Source organism: Chamaea fasciata, unplaced genomic scaffold (genome assembly GCF_029207755.1).
Source record: "Chamaea fasciata isolate MVZ Bird 193981 ecotype frontalis unplaced genomic scaffold, bChaFas1.0.hap1 SCAF_5, whole genome shotgun sequence".
In the NCBI taxonomy this organism is placed as follows: domain Eukaryota; kingdom Metazoa; phylum Chordata; class Aves; order Passeriformes; family Sylviidae; genus Chamaea; species Chamaea fasciata.
In genome coordinates this window covers 52742572-52760663 of record NW_027094090.1, presented here as the reverse complement: position 1 = coordinate 52760663, position 18092 = coordinate 52742572, and the positions used below count along the sequence as shown (strand labels likewise).

General features: G+C 38.1%; 1 protein-coding gene across 1 annotated transcript in view; it reads right to left on the bottom strand.

Annotated features, from left to right (window-relative positions):
• Window positions 1-18092, bottom strand: part of SCUBE1 (signal peptide, CUB domain and EGF like domain containing 1) — a 188239-nt gene that overhangs the window by 85925 nt on the left and 84222 nt on the right. Inside the window, exon 5 of the mRNA XM_066183682.1 lies at window positions 5908-6033. Within this exon, the coding sequence (XP_066039779.1) occupies window positions 5908-6033 (126 nt within the window). The remainder of the gene's footprint in view (window positions 1-5907; window positions 6034-18092) is intronic.

Sequence of the window (18092 nt, the reverse complement as noted above, 5' to 3'; positions counted from 1 at the left end):
ACACAGTAACATTTTGCCTTTTTTTTTTAATGCAAAACAAACAAAATGCTATGTCAATTCTCTATTCTTAATGTACCCACCTTTCCAATTAAGACATGTTTATTACTTGACCTCATATGCCTCTAGGACTATGTGGAGTTTCTATCCTTGTTGGACTGCAGTGCCATCGCAAATTAACTTAAAGGTGTTGTTTATGCCAGATGTTAAAATACATTTCTAGCCAACAGTGTTTTTACTGAGGATTTTAAAGTGCAATCAGCAACAAAGTGCATATTTAAAAAATGTGACTGCAGTGGTTATTTTTGGCATTCCTTGCTGAAAGCCTCTGCTGGCAGAGATGAAAATATCTTAACACGCTTGCTCTGACCCACGTAATACGAGGAACTTTTCCTTACTATATTTGTCTAAGAAAAAATTGCACTAGAATGATGGCATTTATAGCAAATCCTGCAGAATCACACACTTTTACAGCTTCCCTGCATATTTAAGTTAGTGGTTCCCGTTCTACCCAGTCCATGAATGCACATGTAGGTCAGTTCCTTTACCTGTCTCCTAGAAACATTAGTAAATCATGTTTTTGAAGGATTTGAATTTCTGTCTAGACTACAATTTATTTATTTATTTTAAGTAATTTGAGTCAACATTTTGAAGTTTGCCAGCTCTACAGGTGAAATTGGTACAAAATCCAGTTGTAAAATACGTCACTTCAATTTTCTTACAGCCCACATTCTGTGGCAGTGACACAGTGGGAAGTTTCTCTTGCTTAGAGGAAAATAATTGTAATTATTTAAAAGCAAAAGGATATCCAGATCTACTCCATTTTTGTCAGAAAGAATTAAAGCAATATTAATGAGAATTCATGAAGTGTTATTTCAAAAATACTTCTGATAAATTTGGACTCTGCAGCTATGCAAACAACTATGTGCTCATTCAGAGTCTGACATTAAAGAGATAAACAGAGGCAAAATGTAAATTCCAAGACACAGATCACCTTAAAATATCATAAATCATGTCAAAATGAAAGGGATGGAAAATACTGATTTTTTTTTTTAAACCAAAGGAGAATATTCACCTCTCTGTTAGAACTCAGACACTCTTATCCCCACATGGCAGATTTAAAATCAGAGCAACGCCTTTTGAAAGTGCTTTAGTATTTGCCTGTGTCTTAAGTGCAGTCAAAATGCTGGGCTCTTTCCCTCAGTTGGAGAAATGCCCTGTACAACAACAGAGAAGCCCTGCAATGACACACACCCTCTGTGGGACATGTCCAGTGCTGGCAGCCAAATCACCAGCCTGTCCACCCAACACTCTTCCATGTGGATAAAGAGCTTTAGGGCTGACACTGGGACTTCAAAGTGCCTTCAAACATGATTAATTCTTTTCACTGACTACAATGCTCAGGGTCCTGGGCAGGCCAGACACCTTTCAGGCCCTGGCAGGTGGCATAATGGCCCTACCTGTCGACCTGCCCACACTGGAACCAGCAGCATCTATTCAGTTTGGCTGGGCTGAGCCAAATAGTCCTGAGACACAGCTTGGCATGTGGGCCAATGCTTACACCCAGAGAAATATACAGACTAGTCTAGAAATGACATTTTGATCATGAAAAATGAGAAACAACTGTCTGAAAGAGAAAAGACACCTTGAAGAACAAGAAGGATTTTAATGTACGTATTCCACTAAGTATTGATATTCCGGGCTAAACTCCCCAGAAGACAGAAAATACCAGAATTCAGCCTCACTCTACAGCCTAAATCCTTTTTTCAGTGATTCTGTGAAGTTTCACAGAACCCTGTTTCTGGTCCATCTTACATGGCCATGAGAAGAAGTACTTGAAAACATATGGCCAGTTATTTAATCTAGCATTTATTACTCGGTAACCTAAAAAATTGCCCAAGACAACAGTGTCCTGATCCTGTCCATATGTGGACTGAAATATATACCATGGCTCAGATGCCTCAGAATTTGTCACAAGACAGGTATTTCGTTTTGGTAGAATGGGCTTCTCAAATGAACATATTGTCATACCAGATAACTTGAAAACTGCACTGCTTCTTAACTAAATTGGCCATTAAATACATAATTTGCATAAATGTATGGACAACTCTATGTGATAAAGCTGTGCATGTAACATTGCTTACACAATTTATTCTAGTATGGCTCTACATTTTTAACATTTTGGGATCTTCATACTGATAGCAAACAGTTGCATGAGGACATTTGTCAGCTGGAGCTGAAAAGCTGCCATTTGGCATAGGGAGGTTGGCATTTTATTGTAAAAGTACTAGACAGGATTTTTAGAATTATTTTGCTCTAGCCTTCCTGCTCACTTAAATCATTATTATCCAAGGAGGCAGATAGAAATAGCTGTAGGCAGGGTTACCCAGCATTTTTTCATTAAAAGATCCAGCTTTTACTTGTTTATAACTCTTTCAGACTGCAACTTGCAGATATGTGAATCTGCTTTGGATTTCCTCTTATTTTTAAGCATCCAGCTAAGAAAGAGAGGAACATAAAATGTCTTGGTTTGTTCATATTTGGGAAAAAAATCTTCAGTTTATCAAAAACTCCTAACGCAATCGTGCTCAGGAGCAGGATCTTAGTATCTATCATGGATACAGATGTAGAAAGAAGAGGTAAATTCCCATGTTTATTTCAACATAATCTGGAGCCAAATTGACTGCTCTGAAATATTTTCTTTCTGCTGCCAGCAAGTATCTATGAAAATTACTGACAAAGCATAATCTTCTTCTGGGCTTGTGTACACCAGAGGCCATTAAAGTCGTTTACAGGAGTGGCAGTAAACTCCCAGAAGCTGAAGTTTACTGATGCTTTGGATCTAAAAGATGCAGCTCATCTGAGGGCTCATGCATGGATCTGTGTGATTCTGCTTGGTGTATTTCTGGATGGCCTCCTGATGTCCCTTTCAGCCTCAAACACTGTGGTGTTAACATGGTGGGCAACTAGATATTGCATATTTAAAATTTACACTAAGAAACCATTAAGGCTGCAATCTTAAGCACTCAAAAGCTACAGAATACCAGACTTACACATGGACCTATTGTGTCATGACAACTCTCCCCAATGACAAATGCAGGAAACGCTTCTGTCTCATTTAGTGCCTAGTGAAGCTGGGGTAAGTCAGGGCTAAGGAAACAGCTGGGAATCTTTTCTCATCTACTGCAGGGTGAGCAGCAAACCAGAAATGGACTGTCAAGAAAGAACAGTACTGTTCAGACAGTGAAAAGAGCCCTAAAAACTCTAACCTATTTCTGCCTTCACCGTGGATTTCCTACTTAGAGCTCGTATCACTCGAATCTCTTCTATTACAGGTTACTGATACTATAGTCCTTTCTCTATGGCATTTGCAACTACAGCTGGAGCCATCAGGAGTTTGGCTTGGATCATATTAACGTGCTGTAGATGCTTAGCTGGGTTCTGTGTGGCTCTTATTAATCACCTATCACTGCTAAATGACTTTGACATTAGTATCTTGATATTCATTTCTCTTTTGTAAGATGGGAGAAGCAGTACTTTTTAACTTGAGAAGAGTATTTTGAAAATGCATTACAAATGTCTACAAAGCACTTTGATATTACAGCAATGAGTATCATGGGAAAATCCACAAGGGAATGAAAAATTTTAGGCTCACAATAGGGTTTAAATACTGTGCAGCAGGAAAGACATGACACTAAATGATGGAGAGGAAGCTACTGAACACAAGCCTGTTTAATGAGCACTGACCATCATGGACACTGAATGAAGCAGGAGTGACTGCCTTATCAGCATGTGAGGGTAAATGATAAGACGGGATGTGATTATGTAACCAGCACGTAATGACAATCCTGTGATGCATGCATAAAAAGCATGGATCCTTCTTCCAAGTGTTTCTGCTTTCTAACTTAGTTTAACATCTTTCTTTGAGGAAGAACTTGAATTGTTACTAAAGGCCTTGGTCCAATACATTTGAAAGCCTCTCCCAGTGGTCTGACTGAATTGCAAACTGGCTGATAAAAGTTCACCCAGAGACGTACTAGGTGCACTAAGAGGTACTAGATTCTCTGTCACTTGTTCACATAAAAAAAACAGAGCAACAAGCTCTGACAAACCCTGAAAGGCATGGACTCCTGGAGGACCCTAATAAACCAGCATAACTGAGAGGGATACATGATTTTACAAGGGTGTATCAGAACCTACTAGTCCCTGTTAAACAGGACTGCAGACCCAGCCCAGGCTGGCAAGTGGGAAGTGTTTAGCTCTTCAACATTGCTGCACTGAGTAGCTGCAAAACTGCAGGTCAGGATTTAAGCCAATTCCACTGAAATGGTTAGCTGTGAAAAAGTTTTTCTTTTTTTTTTTAAAGTTGAGATTTGGTTTCGGAATTAGGCTTCTATAAATAGCCTGCTGTAATCTCACAGTTATTATCCCAGGCTATCTGGCTACACCTTTATACTTCTGTGCATTCGGAAGGACTAGAAGTAATTATTTTAAATAAGACTCTGGATCATACTTGCAGAATGTGCTGTGGGTTTAGAGGTTGGTGTGCTTCAAAGTAAGCTCTTCAGCCCTGGAAAATTCAGTGTTCCTACTTAGAAGCCTGTCACCAAAAGTTCATTATACTTCCAACTACAATTTGAACACCAGAGGGCACAGAATAAATGGAAGTTTTTGCTCTGTTAAACCCTGAGACACTTAGAAATAATGTTCCAGAAAAGGCTCTAATCCTCCTGCCACCAACTATTACTGAAACTCCCAAAGAATATAAGAATTTGAGAAAACAAGTAGCAACAGAAGTAAACATCCTCCCACACTTCACCAATGTAGCTGATGTTGCACTCCAATTAACAGCACGCAATATTCACTTCTAATAAACACTGAGAATGAAAATTACCATAAAGGCATTTTTCTCTGTGCTTTTGCCTTTGGCCCTGTGTAGCCTCAATATTGAGCAGAAATTAGGCTGTGCAATACTCTGTGGCATTTCTTTATGACATTCAAAAGTGATTCTTTTTACTTTGTACTTGGGAACTTTTATCATCTATTTGTGTTTACATATTGGAGATCTCAGGAAGAAAGAAACTGAAGTGTAAGAAAGACTGTCTCAAAAACACTAGCCCTGTGCTAAGCAGCAAACATTTTATGTTGTTTTACTGCACTTTTTTTTTTGTCTCTCAAAGCTACCAAGAAGGAAGGCAAGCTATTTGACTCAGATCTAAGACTCACTGAAGACATCAGATGTGGCTCAGTTCTGAAGCTTTCAGGTGATGATGCTGAGGTCAATTATTTCAGCCTGTACAGAACAATTTCTAGTTTTGTGGGCTAATGAGTAACTGCATCTTTAGCATCCCAGCATCAAGAATACACCACTCTGGGCTTTTCTCTGAAGAACAGCAGCTGCAGGTTTTCCAAGTAATAATTCTAGATAGTGAGCAGTGGAATCAAGACTAGAGCAATCATTTCTGTCTTCTAAAAAAATTGAAACTGATACTTCCAATTTTATAACTCTTGTAGGCTTATCATTAAATTCATTGACGCATCCACCTTTGCGGACCTTCAAAATACTGCAAGCCAGAATCCACTATGCTTTAGTTGTATTGCTTTACAAGAAAAGTCTGGATTAAACTGATCCTTCACTTTTCTGCATTCACAGGAAAGTAGAAAAGTTATTATTTTGATAACTGAGCCACTGCCAACATTCTATTATTCAATTTTACTCAATTATTCAATCTCTTATTCACCCCCAAATGCATCTTCTACAGCAAATCCCCTCCCCCCCCCCCCCCCCCCCCCCTACTAAAATTGCAAATCACATTTGGCCAAAACAAAGTTAACTTCTTCTGGAACATAGCAACAATGAAGAAAACAAGACATTTTGGGGCATTTGAAATTTAATCTTCATCTACCTACATTTGCAGTCCTTCTGGTTTTTGGCAAGTTCAAAGCCAGGTCTGCATTCACAGGCAACCCCACCTTTGGGTGTTTCCCGGCAGATATGTGCACACCCATGATCTTTGTTCATACAGTTCATACCCTCTGTGAAAAGGAAAGAAAAATAGAAAATATTAGTATTAAAATAAAATTACAAAATAATTATGCATATGCAGTCGTCCAATAATTTTATCTGCAACTTCTATTTTTCATCGGGACCCTGTTCCACAAGACAAAAGAAGAGAGCTGAAAAGAGATATATAGTCAACAAAACAGTGTAATGAAAGACAAACACGCTCTGGGGCAAGTATGAGCACTATTGTGTGTTTCTGTTTCACGTAGAAACTTGGGATTTCTCTATTCTGTATCTATATTCTAATCTGTCATGAAAATATCAGGGATTTAAAGGATAGTCCAGAAAGTTGTCTGTCCCACAGAGCTGAATAAGTGATCTCACTGCTATTTTTTTCTTGTATAAATTCAATGGCTGTTACTGTCCGGTATGTTTTTATATGCCTGTTAATGTGCTTTATATTTTCTAACACACAAAATCTGCCAAATATTATAACCAGGCATTTTTTCTTGGATCAATTTCTTTGCTATTTGTTTTACATCTCAGTTCTCTGTCATCTACCATAAACACAGCACATCTCCAACAAACCTACTAGCACTTTTCTCTTTTGACTCTATTAAACAAAACACACCAGCTGTTCAACAAACATCCAAATGCCATGGGTGGATTCCTGCTAATATTTATGCCAAGGAATAGTATCAACCAGCTTTCTTTAAATAATCACAGAGAAAAATTTAGCTTTCTAAACCATGTCAGTGATTTAGATACTGAATGCACCTTATACTCTTAGAGCCTTTCATTACCGTGTTAATTCAAATCCCACATATTCACAGAAATCTTGAACTCAGTTCTTATGGGTCAGCATCTAACATTCCTTGTGTGAACGAAGGCTAGCTAGATTTGCATTACAAAGCCTTCCCAGACTTCCCCTTGGATATCTGACCTGTAAAGGAGAAACAAATTCTCTCAGAATACACTGGCAGAGAATTCACATTGTAACTCAGCTTGCTACGATGAAAACTGCATGTGTTGCCCAAAATAGTGCTGTAAGTAACATCAGGGTGGACTCTGCAACTCATTTGGCACTTTGCAATGTGTCTGCTCCTACCTATTCTAGGCTTATTTTTCAAAACTACTCCAGCGCAAAATGTTCAACTTAAACCTGCAGTGCCAGTGTATTGCAAGTAAATGTTTTTCTGTCTAGAATTTTGGGGAGGAAATGCTTCAGAAAGTCAGTCAGAGATTGCCTCAGGGTGACAGAAGTTAACAGCTTCAAGAAGTTATTCACACTGCTCAGCATTACCTCTGAGAGGTTTGTATTAGCAGAGTAATGAAAAACACACATCATCTGACTGGGTATTTTTGTTCACCTCTTCTACAAAACACACCAGCGTCTTAAATCTCACCACCTATGACAACCAGCATTATAGACAAAAGATGTATTTATTGCTTCTACATTCCCCTCTCTGTCATCCTTGATACAAAAACTTGCCAAAACATAATAACTTATTATAACAAAGTAAGTTAGTCTCTGTAAACTGCAGCCTGGACAACAGATGCTGCTCTGAGATACAATACACACTATATGCTATAATACACCATCCTACACATCAAAGCGAGGTATGAACACTTTGTTGGGCTGGACAGATACAAGAAACCTGGGAATGGCCTTATTGAAGGGTTTGAGGCATTTTATAATCTCTTTCTCTCCACTTCTCCCAACAAAGGATTTCAGACACAATGTGTTTGACAAACTGCATTCCTGTGCACTGTGCTATGCTCCGAAAGGGATCTGGGAAAGATAACACATGGCTGATTGAGTCCCACTGCCCAGGCTCTGAGAAGAGAGGAATTATAGAGATGAAAGCAGATATTTAATGGCCCACAGGAGTAATCAAGCAAGTGATTTTTCAGTGTTTACTTGCAGAAACTGAGTATCTGCCTTCATGAGAAGATAGAAACAGTGCACTGCTAAAAATACTGGAAGAAACTGAAACCATTACATGTAGAAACAAAAGTGTGTAAGACCACAATATTTTAGTTACTGTATTAATTATTCCAGCTATTGTATTAATCTGAGTTGTCTAAAAACTATTTCAGTTCTGTATTTAGCTAGAGAATACTACAGAAATCTCTTGAGCTTGAAAATCATTATTTTAGAAGATATGTTTTTTTTTTCTTTGAAAATGAAAGTGAAATGAAAGACCATTATTTTTCAGTCAAGAGCAAGAGCTCATGCACAACAAAAATTCTCATTTTTATTGTAGTATTTTTCAAACTGCCTAAAAATTAAATTACAAAAAAATCCTGAACAAAACCTTTTTAGCCTGAAAAAAATAGTGAAATAAGAATGCAGCAAATTAATATTTTACCTGGCTAAAAAATGCAATCTAACCCAAAATGGTGTTAATTTGCAAATAATTTTAATAATTCAAAATTCTAATTTTTCAGCAAATATAGTGTTTGTCCAGATGTCTTCTGTATCAATCTACATACACAAATAATTTTTGAATCACCCTTGATAAAGTTTACTTTTTTGCAAGTTGACTCTTCAGGCAATACTGAATCTTTAAAGATATGGCACATAAGTAACACAAAAAATACAAAAATAAGCTAAGTATTTTCTAGTGACTAATCTTATTTTCTATACAAATGCATATAAATGTATAGAATATTTGAAAAATACTCCTAAATTTACTTTGTTCAGTAATCTCTTGAGCAGGATGTAGTCCAAACTTTAAAATCAACTAGAAATACATAGACCATCTCCAGTATTTTCCTATACTGGAAGAAGGTGCACTGCTGCTGGTGAAGAACTGCTCTGATGAGTTCACACTTCTGCCACAGGAGCAGTGAGATGTTTGAGTTATCATTTCTCCTCACTCGGGCCCCAGGAGAAAGAAAGCTTTGCAATATTTTTGTCAATGTTTAGCAGCCACCAAATGCACAAATGTTTTTTTCCATAAGGGGTGCAGAGTGTGAATAACAGCACAGAAAAGACTTTCCCTAATGTTAAAGGAGGATTTAAACCTCTCAGTGCCTGCCTTGTTGCTCAGCTCCAGGACAATGGGTGACCCAAGGGGGAGGTGGGCCCTGTGCTCCAGCCCCACTGCCACAATCAAGGCCAAACTTTCTTTATTTGCAGAAGGGAGTGGAAAATCACTCATAAAAAACCAACAACAACAACAAAAACAAACAAACAAAAAACCAACAACCCCCCCAAAAACCCCCAAAACAAAACAAAACAAAACAAAACAAAACAAAACAAAAAAACAACAACAAAAAAACCCCAAACAAACAAAAACCCCAACAATATGATCATGGAAAAATTGTGTGGGATTCTGCTGCTCATTTACGTGAAGTTTTTGAAGTTTCTATCACCATCAGCCCCAACTTGGCAGACGGGTCCCGTCACCAAGAGGTGCCCTGTGCTTCTCATGGTGCCCCTTCCTTGGGCTGGCTAAAGAAGTGCAGAAACAGGACAGAGAGGGAAAACACACAGAGAACTATTCGAGGTCTTTCCCAAGGCAGTACCGAATTATGCTCACAGAAGTTTTACTTCAGTGTGTTGCACAGCCTGGGCAAAGTATCAGACAATGGCTCTTCCATCCAAGCCATAACCAGAAGGTATTTACAGAACTATTTACAGAACTTGTGACGCTCCCCTCTCTCCCATCGTGTGCACATCTGCCTCACTCTGGTTTGGAACACAAGGAGCTGTTCCCCGCTTCTCTTGATTTTTGCAGTGCTCGGTGTGTCCCAGCTTCTAAAACTGATCGGACTATGGGTCAAGTGAAAAACCATGGTTCCCATATGAAGGGAAAACCGTGTGTTGATGAGAGAAGTCTGTACACACACACACACACACACACAAAATCTCTACTTTATCAGCATGACACAAAAATGTCCAGTGTTGAAATGTTCTAGGTTTTACCTATTAATTGTTAATAAAAGCAGTGTCTTGATCCCAAATGCTGCTACTCAAGGTAATCTCTAAAGCCAGCACAAGAATGGGTGCATGTCTCCTCAGCAGTGCCAACAGACAGTCAAATAAACTTCCGAAACACAGACACATTCTCAGCAAATTCACCTTACACACAGCAAAACAAAATCCAATGGAAAATATAAACAGGAAGGGAAATGTCACTTAAGAAAGGAAAACACTGATCTAATTAAACGAAATCCACTCTCAGCATTTTAGATATGACTTGAGAAACTCTCGTCTATTGCCCTCCTGGATTTTTTTCTGACTCTACGTTACAAAAGGTTGTTCATGGGAGAGTGACAGCCACTGTTATGTATACCCACAATCCACACTCATCTTTGTTCCTGGCCTAGGAGAGATTTGGATGTGAGTCTACTACATTAATCCAGTCTGCCATATAGTTATCACAAATCTCTTAATAGTGCTGTTCTGCAAAATGTTCAGTCTGATATAATGGCCTCTCCATTGTATTATGCTCTAAAAATGTTTTCAGCTCAATGGCCCTGAAAGTGCTTAAATCAGGCTGACTGTGACAACTAAAGCTCGGATCAGCCTTTATTTCTCATTAACCCTGTCTGTTCTCATCTTAATTAAGACTTTTAGCAATTATTTTACCCCGTGGCTCACCATATATGCTTATATTAGCTCTATGTTGCTATTTCACTTACTTTGTATTTATATTGCTGCTGTTTTTATAACTTTCAAATAAACATGCTGATTCAAAGCATGATCTGAAAAAGACTACTTTAAATTGCATCAATAACTTTCAAAATATTGTCAGACTACATGTGCTTGAATGTGCTAAGAAGATACAGGAAATCTTGAACTTAACCCATACATACACACTGAAATGCCCAGTAGCATCGGCATGATTGCCACTCAGTCTTGAAAACTACATAATCACATTATCCTTTTTTGTTGATGAGTTAATTTTAACACAAGGTACACAGTGAGATCTCTGATTAAGTTGCACCATAGATAAGATAAAAGATAAACATTCCTATAAACATCATAGGAATTTCTTTTTTGTTCTCTTTAAAAATAGTGCAAGAAACTACAGTGCTACAATAAAACACACTGGTCAATGACCAGGCAGTTTAAAAAACTGACAAAAGCAACTCCTCTCACAGAGTTCTTACTCTGTGAGGAATGGAAGCCAACAAAAAGACACCAAGTTTCTGATGGAGACAGGAACATGATGTTAGTGAAAATGTGAGATGGCTGTTCTAAGCCAAATGGTACATTATGCATGTAAGTTTTTTGTCATATAGAAACAGACTGTTAACTTTTTGTCTGGCTTGTGGAAAGCAGCTCCCCATCTACACCTGAGAGTGTCCCTGCTTTGCCTTCTCTACCTCCAGGATCTCGTGTTCCTCTCAAGGATGATGAAAATCAGCATTTGGCTGAAAAAGCCAGTTAGAGTCAACAAATACATATGGTCAGATCTGAGGACCATTAAAGCCAAGGACTGTTTTCCAACAGACTGGATCTGACCTTTATGATGCACAGTTGCATCAGATCTTCTGGACACTTCTGGCTCCCTAAAAAGAACCTGATTCTGGGATGCAAGGAATGTCTGGGTGAGCTCTGCTCCCCAGTGAGAGAAGTAAGATGTTTTCATCTGAAACAGAATGTCCTTTCTTGAGGATCAAAACCCACACCAAGATTTGCTCTCTTTGGCAACAAAATGGAGGGTGAAACTAACTGACTGAGGCAGGTGCCCTTCCTCAGCTGATCACAATGCCACAAGTACATCTAGGAACTGACCTTCGAAGCTAAGTGAGAAACCCCACATTGGATGTGCTGGAAATGTAATAATTCACATAACCAACTAATTTTTTCAAACTGTTAACTGAATGAACACAACATTTTCTTCCCAACCTCACTCCTGAAATAAGTTACTCGGTTCTGTCTAAAGTTTAAGAAAAAAATAGTTGTTTCAATGACTACAACTCGCCCCAACAGAGGTTGGAAAGAAAACAAATAAAGCAGGCAAACTGACCCAAGGAAACAGAATTCTACACTATTAAGTAGGTTGTCTGGAGAAATCTTGGACATAGTACAAGAAAACAGCTGCTGGTATATTATAAAATAAACAAATTCAAGTTTGTTTAGCAATTACATGTCTTTTCAGTTTGGATCTGAAATGTGCTTAGGGCCAGCATCTTCAGAAGGCAGACTTGCAGTCTGATCTCTGACAAGATGTTCCTGCCCTGAGTAGCAGCCAGGAAACCACATGGAGAGGGTTTTTATCTTGAGATTTAGAAATGGGCATGTACCAGAAATATAACTTCATTCTTTCAGCAGTAAGAGCACAGATTTGCAGTTTTGCAAAGGTGCTGTGGTTTCAGGAGAATGTCGAAAATGAATGACCAAGTTTAAGAGAGAAACCATGGAAGCAGAGAAAGGAAAGAGATTCCAAAATTGCCAGAAAATGTCATCAATTCCCAGAAGGAATAAACGACCAGAAGAGAATAAAGAAGACTGGCTGAAATCCATCCCATACTGGTTGTGACCAGCTTGTGACTGTATGATGACTTTTCGGTGAACACATGAAAGAAGGTCTGTAATCTCAATCTACTTTCCACGTTTCAGAGCTACCAAGAGAAGCTGAGGCTCGCTGAAACTCTTCCCAATAGTGTCTGTTACCTTCTCACACATAAATATGGATTATCTAAAAAAAAATAAATTTGCAAGATAGCCCAGAACCTTTGTGCCACTGCTTCTCTGGCAGAATCAAATGTGAGTCTGCCAGTATAGACATGGCATCTGATGTTAAAGGGGAATAAATGGCAAGGGAAGAAAAAGGTAAGGACCAGAAAGGAAAGAGAAACAAATCACAGTCAGCACTACAACTGCTTCATATTTAAATAGCAATTCCTTAAAGAGTAAAGCAAAGCAAAAGAAAAGGGAGGTTTTCAGGGAGTTGCTGCCACACGATGTCCTTTCAGATGGAAGTGACCCTGAGGGGAGACAAGGCCATGCAGGACGCAGAGGAGAGAAATGCACTTTCTGCATCTGAGTCTTTACCACCGCTGTCCTATTTATTGGTGCCTTTGTGGGACCAAATGAACCTTGAGTAGTTTGGCTATCCTGAGCACCAGAGCTGTGGTGGTACAGCAGAGCCAGTAAAGGACAACATCACCACAAGCTCAAATACCTTCAGCTGGGTAGGAGTGGTGGAACAACCACCCCATCACACCTCAGCCCTCTCTGGGATCTCAATCAATCACTCCAAACAGCAGGATTGAGGAAACACAAAGAAATCCAGAGTTGGCACAACAATAAGAAACTTGCATTATTTATATGAATATTGAAAAATACTCATATGAGGTCTTTGGGCCTTTTAGCACACAAGAGCTAGGAAAATTTGTCTCACTCTTTCCTAGAGTGTCTCTCTTGGTACCTGTTTATAACACGGGAAAATTGTAAAGCAGAAGATCAGACAAAGGTAAGAAAATATTTTTTCCCTTCCTGGTCACAGGAAAATTCAGTATTTAATCAAACATTCACTACCTCTACCAAGTGAAACTTCTCACAAAGATGGAACAAAATGTTTAGGTCTCTAATAAAAAGACTTAAAGTAATCTCAGAAAGCAGACACTTTTCACAAACATAAATTAAAAAATCAATTGAAAGGATGGCTTTCATTACTGTTTCATGAGAAGGTTTTGAACAAGTTCTGAGAAAAAATTAAATCACTGCACTATCATTTGTGATAAGGCAAGCGATGAGAGGACAGGACTAAAAAAAGCCAAATAAAATCTTGCAATTTTTTCTTCTGCAATCTGCACAGCTGACATGAGACAGACTTGGTTTCTAGAAATATTTCTAATAAAAATTTTTAAAGATAAATATTTCTAGGGCACTTTTTCAAACACGCAGAGTATATTCAGATAGTTGGAATAACAGTAAATATTTCCACAACACTTTCCTTTGCAGGAACTCCTTCACATCCCAAACTCTGCCCAGGACAATTTCATAACTTCTTGCAAAATCATGTAATTAGCAAAATGATACACGACATTATATTATATGGATCTATATATATTATGTACTGTAATAGATGTATCATTATATATATATAGCAATTTTATGTATAATGAATGTTCATAATTTTAAGTCATTCTATATGCACTAATGCATATATAACCTATTAAAACTCAAAAGTATGTTGTGCAAGGAATGAAGGCTGCTCACTCTTCTCCAAGTATATATAGAGCATAGATAAAATAATATTCTTACATCAAGATTATAATTTTTGTAGTAGGGCTAAACATGATCAAGATCTAAAGCTCATTCTGTCACTTTGTTCCTTCCAAAATAAAAAACACGCTGACTGGGATGTTCAGGAAATCCTCAACTTTCTCCCATGCAGAAAAGACCATGTAGCACTAAGGTGGTTACATTTGTCAGAGACAAAGCAATAGAGTTTTCAGTTTCTTGTTCAGTTTTTCAGGAGTACCTTCAGCTCCAGAAAGCTGAATGTGAAGCAGCGCCCACATGTAGCCGTGCTACAGTCCCCAGAGTTTCACATTTTCATCATGATTTTGAGAGCACAAAAATCCAGTGGTCAAAGTTACTGTCCAACAACCAAACAGCTGATTTCTAGCAGCTGTGATGACTTCCAGAAAAGTCACATGCAACTTAGAACAAAAATTTTAACAGTGTATTTGTAAAACAGCCAGAGAGTCAACTACAGTTTCTCTCAAAATAACGACTGTGGGTATATTAAATTGGTACACTTACACACACGTTCATTTTAGGTGCAAAGTGTTCAAGTCCCAGGGTTTGTACAGCCCACTTCCATGCACCACTGGTGTGCAAGAGATAGTTTGTTTCTGGGGGAAGTCGAACAGGAAGGTGTGCACTTGGGTACCAGAAAAACCACCACAGAAAGCAGAACGGATTTCAAACATTCCAAAGTTCGATACATTCCCTACTCTTTTTTCTTACAAAAACACAGATATGTTACACTGATGAGTCTCTGAAAAATAAAGTAATCCATTTTAGAACTGCAGTGGAGTCAAGAAGAATAAAATTATACTGTGCCTTAGAAAATGCTATTGCTTCTAAATGCTAATTTAGCAGGATTTTACATACCTGAGGACAATGGAACATCGAATATGAAAGCCAAGATATATGTTTGCAAACTGCCTTGTGAGAAAGCAATTCAATTTCCTATCAAAATGTGTTAAGATGTGTGTAGTCTGGAGTAAAAACAATGCTATCCAGAGTACTTTTATAACTAAATAACTACTTTAATAAGCTCAGAGTGTTTGGCTCCTCAACTCTCCTCCATCTCTTGACTGATTGTTTAGCGAGTCTGCTCCTAGAGCTCATAAATTTCAAAATTCTTCCAAGTTTATTTTGTCTTTCTGATCAAAGAAATGTTTATGTATCCTTCCCATACTGTGTCTCTTTAAACCATTGGCTTTTTCAAAGTGGTTTTTTTTTTTTTTTGTTTTATTTTTTTTTAACACCATAATGTGATGTACACAGAGAGGTAAATGATGTCAGAATCCTTTCTGCCCCAAACCAGTCTGTAAATCTTCAGAAAAGCAAAGTTCATGGGTGCATTTAAAAGGGGCACAATCTGTTTGTGCTTAAAAGAAAGTCCCCCTTTTTTTGTGTGTGCAGAATAACAATGCCAGAATGTGTTATTCCAAAGAACTGTTGCCATGGTGATGCCATCAATAACATCATTTTCTGCATCCTTGTCCTTTAAACACATAAGGAACGCAACAAGCATTGGTAAATGTGAAAAAAGAACAATTACCTTTTCTTTCTCAACAGCAGAGGAAGCCTTTATTCACCTCATCAATAGAAAATTATGTAGAAAGGAATAATAAAGACTGTTACAAGAAGCACCAAGAAGCCTATTAGTGACAAAGGCTTTTTTCCCCCCTTTCCATGAATAATTACAGCTCTTCAAGAAGAAATCAGCCCAGGCTAAGGACCCTTTGCAAGCTTTAGATGGTAAAACAAACATTTGACTATACAAGGATTTCCCTTTCATGTACCTTTCCAAGGAAAAACAACTAAAATCCAGAGTGAAATGAGAGAGAGAAAACCCAGAGAAACATCTGCTGCAATTAAATTTACAGAACCCTGCTCATTCACCTAAAAGACTCATAACAAAAGCAACTAGACTAGTGACAGAATCAATATAAATTTCAAGCCAGCAGGTTAAAGTTGTCTATAGAGGGAAACTTGGGCTTTTTAAATCACATAATAACAGGAAGCTATTCTGATTCTGTACAAACGGGGGAAACAGGATTTCAACACTGGATGTGTTACCAAACAGTTGGAAAACACTGTTCAGTTTAAAACCTCAATGGCCAAACCAAAATGGTAGATACACTTCTTGCACAAAGTCAGTTCATAAATAATGGAATCTTTACCAAAGCAAGATTTGACTGCAGGGACTTTTAAGAGTCATATAGCAAATAATTGGGAAGCCCTTCTGAAACATTACACTTTTGTCATGACTCTGATGGCAATGTTCAAATGGGAACCCTGAATGCTCTGCTTGGTGCTTTCTACATGAAGTAAAAGTCAATGTACTGTGCAATGGCTTGTTTTTATCTTTTGCACCTTTCTTTATATACTTGTCCTAGGGTCGGAGGCTGAAGGTGGGGATGGAAAACCTCCTGCTCCCTTCTCCTTGCCCCTAGGTAGTAAAAGGAACATGTGCAAGAGAAAAGTGTGCTGGAAAGGAAGAAGCAATTTGAGTTGGATATGAGGAATGTGCATGTCCCACAGAATTAGACCAAAGGGCTTGTAGGGTTAGTGACAGCAAAGATACATAGCAGAAAACTGATCAGATTTAAAGCAGTAACATGAATTTACTAAGATGATGCAATTCCAAGCTCTTGAGGTGAATTTGAGTGGTCTATGAGTAAAAAAGAAGAAGTTAAACCATATGGCCATATTTACAATGGAAACTTTATGCTAGTTAGGAAAGGGGATTCAGGATATTTGAATCTTTTCCTGCACACATGGTCTTACACCATCTTTTGATTTCTCACTGCTCCACCCTCTACCTCTAAAGAGAGATAATGCTTGCTCATTTTGGATAGCTCCTTCAGCTTTCCACTTGTCACTGGGGAAATCCTATAGGAACTGTGACTCAGTAAAGAGGAACAACATATGGAGATGGCGGGAACCAATTATTTTCCTTTCTATTTAGAGCTTCTGCAGTGTTTTAAAGTGTTCCACTATTCACTTCAGTTTAAATGCTAACACTGACTGGGTTCTCTTTAATGGAAAAAGAGCTTCCACATTCTTTCTAGATTTCAACACATTTAGGAATTGTTTAGAAAACCCCATGGAAAGGCTTTAATACGGCAGCTGATGGCCTAACCCAGCCTGTCTGAGGGGCTATTCACCAAATTCCCCAGAAAACAACAATCAGTGAAATCTGTTTCTCAGTATCCAAACATTACTCTTTATCTCTTAAGTCGAAGGAATAATAGGCAAATTCCTGGAAGGAAATGTTATGCTTCCCTTCCCTTCTGACTTGCCTGAGACTTGGAAAGAAAATGTCTACTTTTGTAATTTCCTAGTTGGCCTCAATAGGCTGAAAACTGAACAGTAATTCCCAGTTTACCAGTCCTTCAGATCCACACTCCTGCATGGTTGTCAACAAAACAAACCAATTGTTTTGATGAATTGGTAAAAGCCTCTTGAACTCCTCTGAGATCATTTCAAGGCCACTGGAAGTTTATATGCCTAATTTATGAAGTAAATATTAAAAGTGTACATGTGTCTTATTAAGCAACAGTTTCCTAACTCTGCTGAACGCTGTGACTGAAAGGACACAGTATTAATTGCTTGTATGTTACCTCAGAATGCATGCAATACACAAGGGTCACTTCAGTGTGATACTGTTCTTACACAACTCTTTGAGAAAATCTGTAATTTTTGTTCTGAAGAGAGAAGAAAGCTACTATGATGAGATATTTTAAAAGATATGCCAGTACTTACAACATTATTCTCCTTCATCAGTAATTAAAAAAAAAACAAACAACAAAACTTCACAGTAATCAGCCATTACCTAAATCATTCTTTTCTTTTAGTCCCCTGAATACTCAGATGGAATTT